Consider the following 14,012-nt stretch of genomic DNA (forward strand, 5'->3'; position numbering starts at 1 on the left):
AGAAACTTCTTGTCAAACATTGGAACAGGCTGCCCAGGGAAGTGATGGACTCACCATCTAGAGGTGTTCAAAAACCATGTAGATGTGGCGCTTAGAGACATAGTTTAGTAGTGGGCATGGTGGTGCTAGTTTAGTGGTTGGACCCAGAAGTCTTTTCTAACCTTAATAATTCTGTAATTCTGTGCCACAGCTGGTTTTCTTTCATGTCATTAGTGTCTAGTATCTCCAGTGAGACACAAAAGCTGCTGTCAGCTTGAAGAGCTCAGTATACAGGAAGAGGTTTAAAATAAAATACAGGAAGAGGTTAAGAGAGAGCTCTTATCAGTGAACTGTATCAAATACATCTCTTGAGATGCTGCATGCTGTGCTGAGGCCAGGAAACTTAACTTTTGCAGACTTCTGCTGAATATATTGGCTAACACTAATTTGCTTAAATGTCCAAGTAGATCTGCTTTCTCTATGGTGGTGCATCGACGATGTACAATCAGTTACCCAGGTCCTCTATAGGTTATGTTGTCTTAGGGAAGAAACTCTGGGAATGTTTAAACATCCATCTTGGAGCGAAAGCATTTGTGGTTTGAGATGCATAAATAAGCTTAAAGCAGGAGGCACATGTGGTATGTTTGTGCAGTTTTACTACAGGTGTAGTTTATTAAAAAAGTCAGATTAAGTATGTAGTTTGTTCTCTTTCTGTCGTAATATGAACAAAAGCAAAGAAACTCAAGGCTCTCATGTCTCATCCTGCCTTTCCTTTTGGTAAAGGCAGAGACCACAGCTACTAAGAATAAATGTGGTGTTCTTTGTTTACTGTAGAGTTTTTTAAGAAGGTTGAAATAACCTCCATGATTCCATACATCATCTCACACCAAAAGAAAAAAAAAATTAAAAGAATTGTGATTGCCTTTGTGAGTTGTGTGGCCTTGCAGTTTGAAGTTGCATTGTATAGTATAGTTAGTGCAATAAAAAGCTCTGTGTGAGAACTGGAGAACATGCTGGAACAATGAAGTTTCATTGAAACCTTGGCATCAAAACTGTATATCCATATTTACTGAACAAAGCCAAACATACCTTCCCCAAGAATTTTTCACGTATAGTAAGTGAACAGAGATGTGCTATGCCAATCAAGTCATCTTTTTCTGTTTACTTGGGGAATTCATGCTCTTCCTTTCCAGCATTTGTGAAAACTCAGCATCAACCCGTTAGCAGGTTTGTCAGTACATCATCCCAGAGAGTGTATTGGTTGGTTTGTTTGTTTTTCTCTGTGGGTAGAACAGATCACAGTTTTTCCAAGGATACTGAAGACTCCAGTGTCTGATACCTACTTCAAAATAAAATATTTCTGCTTATCTTGCCACTCCATATTCTTGTTGACAGCAGCAATAATAAAAATTTACATTTCTGTCACTTTACTGACTAGCCAATAGGCATCTGTGACAGTTGCCCTATAAGACCTATTAAAAAGAAACAAACCAGAAAAATCAGATTAAGAATCTAAGCACAAAATCTAATCTAAATGAAAACTGCAGTGTTTATGATATTTATAGTTTTTAATAGGTAAATGGTTTGTTTTGTTTCAGCAATATTTGAAGTGTCTTTGAGACTAAATAATTTCCCATCACATTGTTTACTGTAGAGACTTCTAAAGATCTATGTGAACTGAGAGCAGACAATGTCTTCCTAATGTTGCTCCTACAAGAGCTGCTTTTTTAAAAAACGCGAGTCCATTTTTTTAGATTTATTTTTCATTCACAGTCTAATTACACGGATGTTGCAGAGAGACCCGAAGCGAAGGGCATCTTTGGAAGAGATTGAAAACCATGCATGGCTCCAAGGGGTTGATCCATCTCCTGCAACAAAGTACAATATTCCTCTTGTATCGTACAAAAATCTGTCTGAGGAGGAGCACAACAGTATAATACAGCGCATGGTTCTTGGTGATATCGCAGACCGAGACACAATAGTGGAGTAAGTTGTCGGTTCTCTATATGCAGTTTGTTCTGTGCATCTCTCTTTTTTGATTAAATAATGTCATGAGAACCTGGGGCACTTCGGTGATTAAATTTCAGGCCATTCAGTTAACAGACGAAGTGTGACAGGCTTGCTCTGTGACAGGATATTGTGGGATCAGAAATACTTAGGTATACCCAAACTTAGGAAAAACTTCAAGAAAATGTTTGATTCCTGCAATAGTTTGCCATCTTGAGTAAACTTAACTGCTTTGGAATCCATGCTTTTACTTGTGCTTTGTTTCTCATGCATATTTGGAAGTGATAAATTTTAGCATTTTCCTTTTAGCATGTTTCCAGCGTACCCAAATATTTGTTAATTTAAAATATTATTCCTTTTGTAATGTATAAGTCACTGTTACTGAGTGAACTTGCTAGAAAGCTACATAGTTTTTTCTAATAGATTAAAACTACCAAATTTCTAAAATATTCACAAAATTGAAAGGTCTCAATTATTTTTTTTTTAATTGTGTATGTTGAAGCTGGAAAAAACTGTTAGTATATTACCATTGATGGGGAGTGGGATGCAGCAGTCTCACTTCTTAAGCTTTAGCTGTGTATCAGTGGCATCCTTTCTGTTAGAGTCTCTGAGTGATGCTTACTGGCTTATGAACTTAATTTTACTATAAACTCAATGTGCAGCCCTAAAATAATGAAGGTTTTTTCCCTCCATTTGTTGCATAATCAAATATTAGTACTTCGTGATTATATGTGCCAGTGGGAAAGCCCATCATTGGTGCATGACATTAATGAAAAACACTTTTTAATTTAAAGAATGTAAAATAAAAAAGAATTCCTTACTTTTTTTGGATGATATTCTGAGGATGTCCTCATCCAACTATAGTTGAAATTACTAGATTTGTTGGCTCTTTATTTTTGGTAAAACTAAGACATGCTTATCAAAACATCAAAAATAGGCAGTTCTGCTCTTCCTGCTATGGGAAGTACAGCAAGCTGTGAGATGCACGTGCAGTTCTCAGAAACCATTGATTTATGGGTTATTTCATGTTCTGTACTTTCCTCAGGGCATTGGAAACTAACAAATACAATCACATCACTGCTACTTACTTCTTACTAGCTGAAAGGATCCTGCGAGAAAAACAAGAGAAGGAAATTCAGACCAGATCTGCAAGCCCCAGCAACATCAAAGCTCAGTTCAGGTGAGAATTTAGGAATCTAAATGGCTTTTTTTTTCCTTTTTAAACTTGGCTTAATGAGAATATTATTGAATTGCTCAAGTACTGCTTTCTTAAAAACAGTAAAATACTTACTCATTGCAAATTTTAAATGTCTTTAAAGTGCTGTGGACACTTCAGAAGCTGTTCAGAAATCAATTACCAATAATATTTTCAATTCCTACCATTGTCAGGAAATGACTAATCAATTTGAAGTCTGTACCTGAAGAAGCAAGTTTTCACACCTGCTAAAAAAGGGCTTGTTCGTTGACCTTCAGTTCCTCATACAAATTGTGTTATGTAATATCCCTGGAGAAAAACTTGTTGCATAATCCATAAACATGCTGATGGAGAATTAGTTATAAATGAGAAATCACTCTAAATTTGATCTGTAGGTTATGTTCTTTTTCATGTCAGTTGATGTGACTGTTGTCTAAGCAAAACTTGAATTTACTGCTTTAATTAGTCATTTAAAGACATGGCAATAGATTTTTCTTTTTTGTTTGACAAAGATGTGATCTAAGTAACCTTATAGTAAGGCTCCCTGAGATTTTCAAAACTTCAGCCTGTAACACAGTAAAACTAAAGGAAAGTGGGCTTCTGGAATGTAGTTGGTATTGATATGTTCAACCAGTCCATTTGCTCTGGCACCAGTTATCAAAGCATCCCATATTTTCAGTTACAACAGCACATGCTTTAAAAAATCCCAACCAAACATGCAAAAAAGCCCCCAAAACCAAATACAAGGCAAATAGTATAGTTTGCACTTGCACACTGATCACGGAGGATGCAAGATTTGAGCAGTTATTTTTCTTAGACATTGTGTTTAACACTTAACTCAGGAAATGAAAGACTATGCCTAGGAATCTGCTGGTATTGGAAAAAATATTCATTATTCATCTTGATAATCGTTCCAGTGAAGATGGAGGATGTACTGAGGCATTTCCATTAACTTTTGTCCTGTAAGCTCCAGTGGTTTCAAAGTTGCCTTTTTAGGTTTTGGTAAAGTATTATTGGTAACTGTTATTAGCTACTCTCATAATGGAAAAAGAATATTAGGTGATTGTGCAGATATTTAGAGTTACTAACTCTAGTAACACCTTCTCTGTTGTTAATCTATCTGTAGGATTTAGAGAGAAAGACAAAATAACTAGTTCATTCCAAAGGTTTCCTTGTGCAAGGTCATATATGAAATCACTTAATAGGAATTATCATAGGCACATAAATGCTGTGGTGACCTTCAGGTGCATAGTCATATTTTCCATGGTCTAATTGATAAAAGTAAGGTACTACTACCTCAAGTTAAATCTAGAAAAAATGGACACTTCTTATAAATTAAGGACACATATTTTGGAAAACAGGTTAAAGTGCTCATTGTTTGTTACCTTGGATTTAGGCTGAGATTTTAGAGGCATTTCTTCTGAATACTATTCTGTCTACCTGAATTATGAGTTGTTCTATAAACGCTACAGTGGTTTTCAGTATCTTTGTCATCTCCAGGTGGGAGATGGAGACACCCTGGAGGGTCATTCACTCAGTGGTCACTTATGTAGGAAATTTTATCTTATGTGGTTACAAGTACTTTAGAAGAGTTATTGTTGCAGGCATCTGCCTACAGATCCTAAATGGTCTGGAGTTTGGTGTTACAGAGCTTACCTCTCTTCAAGGGTAATACTGTAACTTTCACTTGGCAGTTGTCTCATGATGGATCATCCTCTTATTTTTATGTCAATTTCTTGCAAAAAGAAATCCAATCAAATGTGTCTAATACTAAGTATTACTTATAAAACAAATTATTTTAGAAGAAAACCTGGAGTTTACCTTCAAATGGAAATGCTAAAACTGCAAAGTCTGATTTTAAATTGTTTTGGGGTTTTTTTTCAGCGTCAGTGTCACTCTTTCAGAAGAGCAGCTCTAGTTATATAAGAAACTGGAACAAACAAGTTCAGTGAATCGAAATCTTTGTATGAATTTATAAAAGAATATGAATTTTCTTTTCATGACAAGGACATATGTACAAACCCAGGAAACCTTGCTATTAATGATCCCAGGTAGCTCTTCCTTGCCTCCATGATGTTCATAAGTTCAAAGTGTTTCTATAGAATGACCTCATGGAAAAGACAACAAAGTAGTGCATTATTTTGATTTTGAGACTTCAAAAGATTTACAAAAATTAAAATGTAATTTGCAACCTGGAGCTTCTCTTCTACCCCACTCTTCCCCTCAGGCCTGCTGGGAATAAGGGGAGAGGCAGAAGGGAAGGAAGGTAAACATGGGCTGCTATGAGAGATAAACATACTGTAGTGAGGAGGCTTATTGCCTGGCAACTACAGTCCTGTTAGATACTATATTTGCCCTCTATTGTGACAACCACAGAACTCTTCCTTTTTTTGCTGAAAAACCAGTCTGTTCTTAAAGCATGGTAAATTCTTGAAAGATTTAGAGCTTCATTTCCTGTCACATTTGTAGTGATGTTTCTAATTTATTTAAGTCCTGTTTGTTAATTACAGACAGTTGTTTGTGTTTAAAATAAGCAGCAGAGCACAAGTCATCAGAAAACTGGGTCAGTGGCTCCCAGCGCTCCTAGAGTCAGCTGGGGCCTGAGGGAGGGTGCTGGTGTCACACCAAGGAGGACTCAGCCAAGGCTTCACTTCTTGTCTGGGCTCGGAGCTGCTGGTTGTGTTGCCTCCCTTCGGGTAGAGCTGCTTGCTGGAGGGAAACTGGTGGGAGGCCACAGGCTTTAGGTCGGTGTGTGAGCAGCCAGGTCCTACTGTTAGAGGGACCTGGTGGGTGTTTCTATCCCTGCTTGGTTAAGCAAAACTGATGCTAGCACTTCAAAACAGTCTGCAGCTGGGCCTGATGAGTTTAATGTTAGCTTTAATAAAAACTTACTCTTCAAGTTCATACAATTTGGGAGGTAGTTGTCAGAAGACAACCTGTTGTAGACAGGTGTCTCACACCTCAGGGTCCTCTTCGGTCCAGCCATTACAGAGGGAGCCTTCAGCAAGTGCAGTCCTACTGTGGCAAAGAGGTGTCAGCTTTGCCTCTTCAACTTGGGAAATTTACAATATATGTTAAATTTAAAGTCAAACACAAATCATTAGATAGTAGCTTAGATGATGGAGTTAAGACATCTGCTGGTAACTGTAAATCCAATTCACACTCGTTTTGATTTGAGCTAGCACTAGTACAGACATACATTTTCAACTTGGATTCACAGTTTAAGTGTCATATTCTTAAGCAGCTTGAGTCCTGAATTCATGCAGCTGTATTATTCCAGTTGCTCAGCTAAAGACAAATAAATGTGTGATCTCAGTTCACGTGTGTTTAAAATTAAAGGGGACTTTGTAGAATAGAACTTGGTCTGAATGAGACTTACTGAAAATGAGGAAATGTGTCTTCTGACTCACCCTTTCAGTCTCACTTATGTTAATTCTAACTTAGTTTTTATATTAAGACTACTTGTGGGGGAAAAATAATAGAAACTTCAGATTAAAAGTACTTTGTAATACTAAGTTGTGCTTGAATCAGCTTATACCTTCCTCTAGGTTCTGGTGGTTCTATACCTACTTCAGATTACTGAGACACAATTATTTCAAGTTATAGCTTTATTAATTTTCTGAGAGCAGTGAAATCTTAAACGTTCATTTGACAGTAACCAACATAATTTCAAAACTATGCTCTTGTGTAGATGACGTTCCTTTCAAGCAGCAGCATTTGTAAAGGAATGCACATTCTCTGAGAACATTTTCTTTTGCTCAGTCACTCATTGCTTTTGTTTACAAACATGCCACTCAGCAGGCCAATTTGTGTGGCAGTACTTGTGTTTCTCTGGTGCAGATACTACATTTTCTTGTATGTTCTAAAATGCTTGCCATGATCTAACTTCTCATTTATCTTTTATAATTGTTTATGTAGGCAGTCGTGGCCAACAAAAATTGATGTCCCCCAAGATCTGGAGGACGACCTTACGGCATCTCCTCTCTCCCACGCAACCGTTCCTCAGTCACCAGCTCGCACGGCTGAGAACGTTCTCAACGGCCACAGGAGCAAGGCCCTGGGGGATTCAGCCAAGAAGGAAGATATCCCTGAGCTGGCTGGGCCGGCGCTGTCGGCTGTCCCATCGGTGAGCTTAAAACCTACCACAAGTGGCCGGAAGTGCTTGTTCAGAGTAGAGGAAGACGAAGAGGAGGATGAGGAAGATAAAAAACCTATTTCTCTTTCTACTCAAGTTGTTCTGCGTCGGAAGCCTTCGGTTACAAACCGTCTTACTTCCAGGAAGAGTGCACCAGTCCTCAATCAGATATTCGAGGAGGGTGAGTCTGATGACGAGTTTGACATGGACGAGAACTTACCGCCAAAGCTGAGCAGGTTAAAAATGAACATTGCCTCGCCCAGCACCGTGCACAAACGCTATCACCGCAGGAAAAGCCAGGGACGGGGCTCCAGTTGCAGCAGCTCAGAAACGAGCGATGACGACTCAGAAAGTAGGAGACGCCTCGACAAAGACAGTGGGTTTACTTACTCCTGGCACAGGCGGGATAGTAGCGAAGGGCCACCTGGCAGCCAGGGAGATGGTGGTGGACAAAGCAAACCAAGCAATGGAAACGGAGGGGTAGACAAAACCAGTCCAAGTGACAACAACAAAGGTGGGGGGAGTCCCTCCGGTGGCTCCGGCGGTAGCACCAACAACACTTCAGGTTCCACCCGGAGATGCGCTGGATCCGGAAACTCGATGCAACTGTCGTCCAGAAGTGCAGGGGAACTGGTTGAAAGCCTGAAGTTAATGAGCCTTTGCCTGGGTTCACAGATTCACGGCAGCACAAAATACATTATTGATCCTCAAAACAATCTGTCCTTTTCCAGTGTAAAAGTACAGGAGAAATCAACATGGAAAATGTGTATAAGCTCCAGTGGAAGCGCAAACCAGGCTTCGTCGTTGGGCAGCCTGAAATTTTTTTCCAACCAAATGTCAGACACAACAAACGAATTGGAACGGATAAAGAACAGGAACTTGAAAAACAATGTGCTACAACTACCTCTCTGTGAAAAGATGATATCTGTGAATATTCAGCGGAACCCAAAGGAAGGGCTGCTGTGTACCTCCAGTCAAACCAGTTGTTGTCATGTCATTTGACAATGACCTGACTTTGACAGCTCGATCTGCTTGACAGCATCATTCTTCCTGGTCAGAGCTGCAAACACCTTGTCACGGACCCCCTTTTATTGTCTTAAGATTTTTAAGTGGGCTTTGAGCAGTTATTTATTACACTTTAATTTTGTGTTTGCTTGATGGTATGACAATGCATGGTCTTTGCATGCTGCTAGCCAATATATTTTTCTTTTTCAACAAAACAGAATACTTTATTGTGTAATTTTTACATTTATAATTTTACTATGTAAGATCTGGATTAAATTAAAATAAATATCTGGATCCTAATGTAAATGAAGCACTTAGAAGTTTCATGTTCTGCACTTAAACTAGAGAGAGAAGCTTTTGTTTGCCTGTGAAATGTTAATTCTTGTTCTGACCTTCTGTGATAACTAAAATATGTGATATGTGGCATACTTCTATGTGTCTGAAACAGAACCAAAGCAATAATGTTTTGATGCTGAAAACTCTTCAGGGAGCTTTCAGATGTTCCAAGGCTTGTGCAAAGCAAAGATGCACTGAAAATTAGTGATCTTGAAATATGATTTTAAACCCACACCTATTTGTCTTAAGCTATGATACGGATAAAGTTGTGGCTCAAAAATCAAACTGAAAAGATCTTGTTTTGCTTAGAGGCAGTTTTCTTTTGGAAAAAAAAAAAGGCAAGTAGATTTGTAAGGCAGCTTTCTCCCATAGAAATATGTTAATATTACAAGCAGACAATCTTTTTTAATATAACAAAGGTAAATTATTAAGTCTACTTCTGAGTTTTTACATGCTAACTGAAAATAAAGTATTTGTATGAATTACTTTTGTTAGTAGTATATCATGACATCTAATATTTTAGGTTTTTACCTTTTAAACCCTCTCCCCTGTCCTCTCCTCCCTTCCCTGAGATTCCAGAAGGCAATAAGGGATGGCAAACCTTTAGGTAATTGGATTCACATTGAAATTGTTATTGTCATTTACATTTTTGTCATTATTACTGTTTTTAAGACTTAAAATACTGCTGTTCCCCACATGTTCCCCACTTATTTTTCCTCAGTAATAACGCTTTTTCATAAAGTCCATTTAAAATAGCCTGTAGGAAAATGTTTATTTCACAGCTCTCAGCCTTCCTGTTGGGTTTCCCATTGCCATGGCAAGGTCTTGATTTAGAGTATTTCTGTATAAAAGGATACTTTTGACCAGATGAATTAACTTTGTGGAATTTTATTATCTAGAATAAAATATATTGCAGATTCCTAGTTTTGGGAAGGGCAAGAATGTTTTATTTTTTCATGCTGTGCACTGGGTCTTCTAAGCAATGCTAGTGAAACTGGGGGTACTATGTAGCAGCGCCCTGGGCAGACCTTGGGTGTCCCAAAGGAGTTTGACACTGTTGAGCATCTTGTAACACTTGCAGAACGGTCAAATAGAGCACGTTTCAAGTCCGCCAAGGAGGGAACAGAGCACCAAAACGGGGCTTACACTCAGTCAGGATGTGTGCATCTCACGACAGCTCTTTTTGTTACTGAAAGGCTTCAGAGAGCCTGAACTGTGTGGGGTGTCCTTCCTGGCGAGCCTGCCTGTCCTTCCTGAGGTTCTGCTTCCTGAGCAAGGCAAAGTGTTTTGCTTCTTTAAGTTTTTGAACTCTAGTTGCAGTTTAGTTAAAAGCTACAAAAGTAGATGTGTGGGTGAAGCCATAGAACATATTTGCTTGAAATTTTTGAGCAGGGATCTTACCAAGGGCCAGAAATGAGATGTGTGGTTCACAGACAGTGAGCGTAACATCCACGTAGGAGACGAGTTTATAAAGGGCATTGGCAATAAACTTTATTTGTTGCAGCTTTTTTCCAAGTATTGTAAATACTCTTTCCTGATATTATGTACAGCCTTGGAATGGCACCTTTTAACTAACCCCGGGTGTATTTTGTTTCCAATGTTTTTATATACGACTGTATATATGGTGCTCACTTTAGAACAGCAGTGTTGACCATTTATGCTGCATAGTTGTATTATAGCCTTATAGTTGTGTGTGTGGCTGGTTGAACCTCTGGGTGTACAGATGTGTTAGTCTGAGTGGTGTCCTTTCCCCATTTGTTGATAGGTGAATGATTGTGCATGTGGTGTACGTCGTGTTATGTCGTCACGTAAAAGGAAGGGCGAGAATAACCACTACATTAAGATAATATTGGACCAAACTATTTAGAGCAAGTAAACAGTTTCTTGTACCCCTTAACGTGTCTTTAAGAGTTGCATATAGTTACAGTAGTGTATAAAGTAAATATTGTGGAAAAACAGTTAGTCTTGTATTTTTCTGTATGTGTGTATATAAATATATATAAAAAAAGTAATGTACCTCTAGCAACTTAATCTGTATTTAAGATGTGACAATCTTGACACAGAATTTTAAGAGTAGCAGTCTAAATAAGCAGCATTAATGAACAGAAGTATAAAAATTTCTCACCAAGAAAGAATCCATGTATGTGTGTTAAGAGGGTACAGAAATATCATCTGATCTTATTGCTTCCAGCAATGTTTGGCTTTTTCATTGTATAAACATTCATGGTGTGCGACAGAAATGGAAAATCCAGTTAATAAAAGTGATATCCTGATTGATGCATAACCGATGATTAGCATGTGGATGCGGTTTGTTTCTCCTGGCGTTCGGGGTGTCAGGGTGGCACAGGCTCCAGGCTGAGTCCCCATGCACAGCACAAATTAAAACAGAAAGCAGTGGAAATATCAGCTTAGTTGCCTTGCAAGAAGCCAACTTTGTGTGGGGATGAACATTAATTTGCGAATTTCCAGTTATTATCTTGCACAGATCAAACTTGCTCATTTGGGCTTTGTCACAGTTGGCATCTACTAGAAGAGCTTTTTGTCTGAAGGCTGAGGTAGCTGTTCCTACAGAACTTCAAAATGGTTTAGTAAACCTGACACGCCGCTGTTCAGGTGGAGGACATGGGTGCTAGACCTGGGCAGCTTAAACCCTCTTAGTGGCTGGTGGTTTCTGGCAGCTCTGGAGAACAGGACACGAGGGGTTCCACTCTCAGCTAAAATGTTTGCTGTGCATGTGCCCAGGTCACTCAGATGAGTCTGATCTCAGCCACACGTGTCTGTTTTAGTCCTGGGAGGGGAGAGACACCTCTCCCAGCCCTGACACCACTCTTGGGGGAAGGAAGTTGCTTCAGTGCTCTCAGGCTGCCCTTGTTAGATGGACTGATGGGTTGTGTGCCAAATCTGCACAGGTACTGTGCAAAGTAGTATTTATGAAGGTGTGAGTTGAAGTTTCACCAGTATAGATTGAATGTTTTTAATCCAGACCTAACCCACTACTGTTCTTTGCAATGTAAAATGGGTAATAGTAAAAAAACACCCAATGTAAGTCATCACTTACAAACTGCTGTGCCGTAAGGTGCAGTTAGGAGAGTGATGCTGCTCACTGCTGTACTTTTTCCAAGGCCCTGTGAAAGGCAGTTTAGGCTGAGGAGGGGACAGCAGCACCAGCCCACTCTGCCCCACCAGTATGTGCCACAGTGCAGTGCACAGTGCTGCCTCTGAGCTGCTTCTGACATCTTCTCATGCATAGCACCAGTTCCCCCTCAGAGGTGTCTGTGGTTGGAGCAGCACAGGCTGCACTGCTGCAGTGATTTAACACAGAGCTTGTGAGTTAACTGCTCCTGGAGCACAGACTGTAACCATCCAGAGAGGGTACAGACACGGGGATTAATGCCATCCAACAGGTTATGGGAATATATGCCATTAATGTTGCTTTATGCCTGACCACTTGTGCAGAGCTGTACCCACAGGCTTGTGCAGCTGGGACCTCACCACTGCTGAAGAGCTTTCCAGGTCCAGTCACTGCAAAACAGGGTGGAGGTGGTAGCAGACAAGGAGTTCACAGGACTGTGATGGCGCCTGAGCAAGGAAGGACATACCACATGTGCTGCCCTCCAAGCAGAACTGCAAGGCCAAGCAGCAACATCGCAGTAGATGGTAGATGCAGGTCAGATTACTTTTCATGGCAGATTTTTCTGAAGGATTTTTCATTAGCAAGTAAAGGAGTGTGCTAGCGGTTAAAATCCCAATGCATCTGCCTGGCAATAAAAAGAGAATGGGCAAACGGGAATTTTCCAAACATTAGAGACAATCCAGCCACTCCGATAGCCTTTCCCATGGTTAAATTTCTGTGAATGAATTAGAACTGATGTGTCTGTCACTAATTCCAAATTATGACTTGCTTTCAATAAAAGGTGTTTGAGTAATAACACCTTACTGTGACTGTACTTGGGAAAGCGTAACAGTGACTCACTTGTTCAGCTGCTGACTGGCTGCAGCCAGAGCGGCTCCCCCACTGAACTCACACCCATATGGTGTTTGGAGGGACAGCTGGATTGCCCTTCTCTGGAGCAGTGTTTTAGCTAAAACAACTGTTTTAGCCTGCTCCTTCCTTGAAGCACAGGCTCCAGCTATTTATTTTTTTTTAAACTATAAATTGTAATTACTTGGAATACGTTGACTCAGTTTGGCCTATCTGCATGTTATATGAATGTCATCAATTTCTAGAAGTCCTTGCATTAGTGACAGAGTAAAGTCTTACTACAGTCGAGATTAAAAAAAAAAAGACCCCTATTTTCCCATATGGTGGAAGAATTACATTGTATTTAGAGGGCCTGAGAAGCAAAAGGAGGTTGCAGGGACTTCACAAGGCTCTCAGATGTGTCATGTCTCCTGAGCAATTAATTTCAGCAAATCCTTGTGTAACATCTTTATATTTCCTCCCTCTCACTACTCTCTCTTGAGAAATACAGGGGGCAGGCCAGAAGGATCTGTTTTTGTCTCTCATGCCTGGGAGAGGTTCGGCTCAGCACAGCAGGCCTGGGAGCCAGGAGCACTAAAGCAGCCCCAGCACAGCTCTCATCACACTGGTGATGACAGAGGCCCTCACTGCTTTGTATGGAGCAATGGGGGGCAGAGAGATCCCTCTCTTCTCCTAGGGCATCAGTCTTCCAGGCTGGCAGGTGAGTCACCAGGCCCTGCTGTCAGCTCCAGCCTGACACTGGCACTCCTGCAGCTCTTGGGAAAGCATGGGAGAGTTTTCCTGAAGAAAGCATGTGGTAGTAGGAGGCATGGTTCCCACAGGCTTTCTTTATGAATAAGGAAGTAACTCCCCAGTTTCTCTGAATGAGATTCAAGATCGATTCCCTCAGGTCCAGGTAGGCTAAAATACCCATAATTGCCTGCCTGCTTACAGGGGAACCTTTCCAGTGTTTTCTACTGTCCTCAGGTTCACAGGAGGTGAACAGTAGAGATCTTGAGTCAGCAGATGCCTCTGGGCCATGCAATTAGACCAAGGGCTCACAATGTACCCAATGAGAGAATTTTTGTATCACTAGCAAATGATTTATGACTGCCCTTCTCCTCGAAAACAGCTTTCTTGGTTGTTAATGTTGCTGCTAAGGAGATGTGTAAAATTCAAATCATAACAGAAGGGTAGGGGCTACTCCCACAGTCATCTTCCCAAACAGGATGCCTCTGGACTCATCCTTGGTTACTCCCTAAAGCTTGAAAGCAGAGATGAGCTTATTCCATTGCTTAGATTCAGGCACTGGCAGAACTGTCCTGCATCCATGTCTGTTGGCCTGCGCTCCCGAAAGGCCCAGAGCCATGGCTGTCTCAGAGGTGTGAGGGACC

The 14,012-nt window shown here is 40.3% G+C and overlaps 1 protein-coding gene across 1 annotated transcript in view; it reads left to right on the forward strand.

The window, feature by feature from the left end:
- The window catches only part of SNRK (SNF related kinase), a 31,117-nt gene extending 20,187 nt beyond the window's left edge, over window positions 1-10,930 (forward strand). Inside the window, exons 4-6 of the mRNA XM_008933515.2 lie at window positions 1,753-1,965; window positions 3,032-3,166; window positions 7,100-10,930. Coding sequence (XP_008931763.1) covers window positions 1,753-1,965; window positions 3,032-3,166; window positions 7,100-8,318 — 1,567 coding nt within the window. The 3' untranslated portion in view covers window positions 8,319-10,930. The remainder of the gene's footprint in view (window positions 1-1,752; window positions 1,966-3,031; window positions 3,167-7,099) is intronic.
- The last annotated feature ends 3,082 nt before the right edge of the window (window positions 10,931-14,012 follow it).

The sequence above is a fragment of the Manacus vitellinus genome, unplaced genomic scaffold, assembly GCF_001715985.3.
Source record: "Manacus vitellinus isolate BGI_N305 unplaced genomic scaffold, ASM171598v3 scaffold_3_pilon, whole genome shotgun sequence".
NCBI classification, from domain to species: Eukaryota; Metazoa; Chordata; class Aves; order Passeriformes; family Pipridae; genus Manacus; species Manacus vitellinus.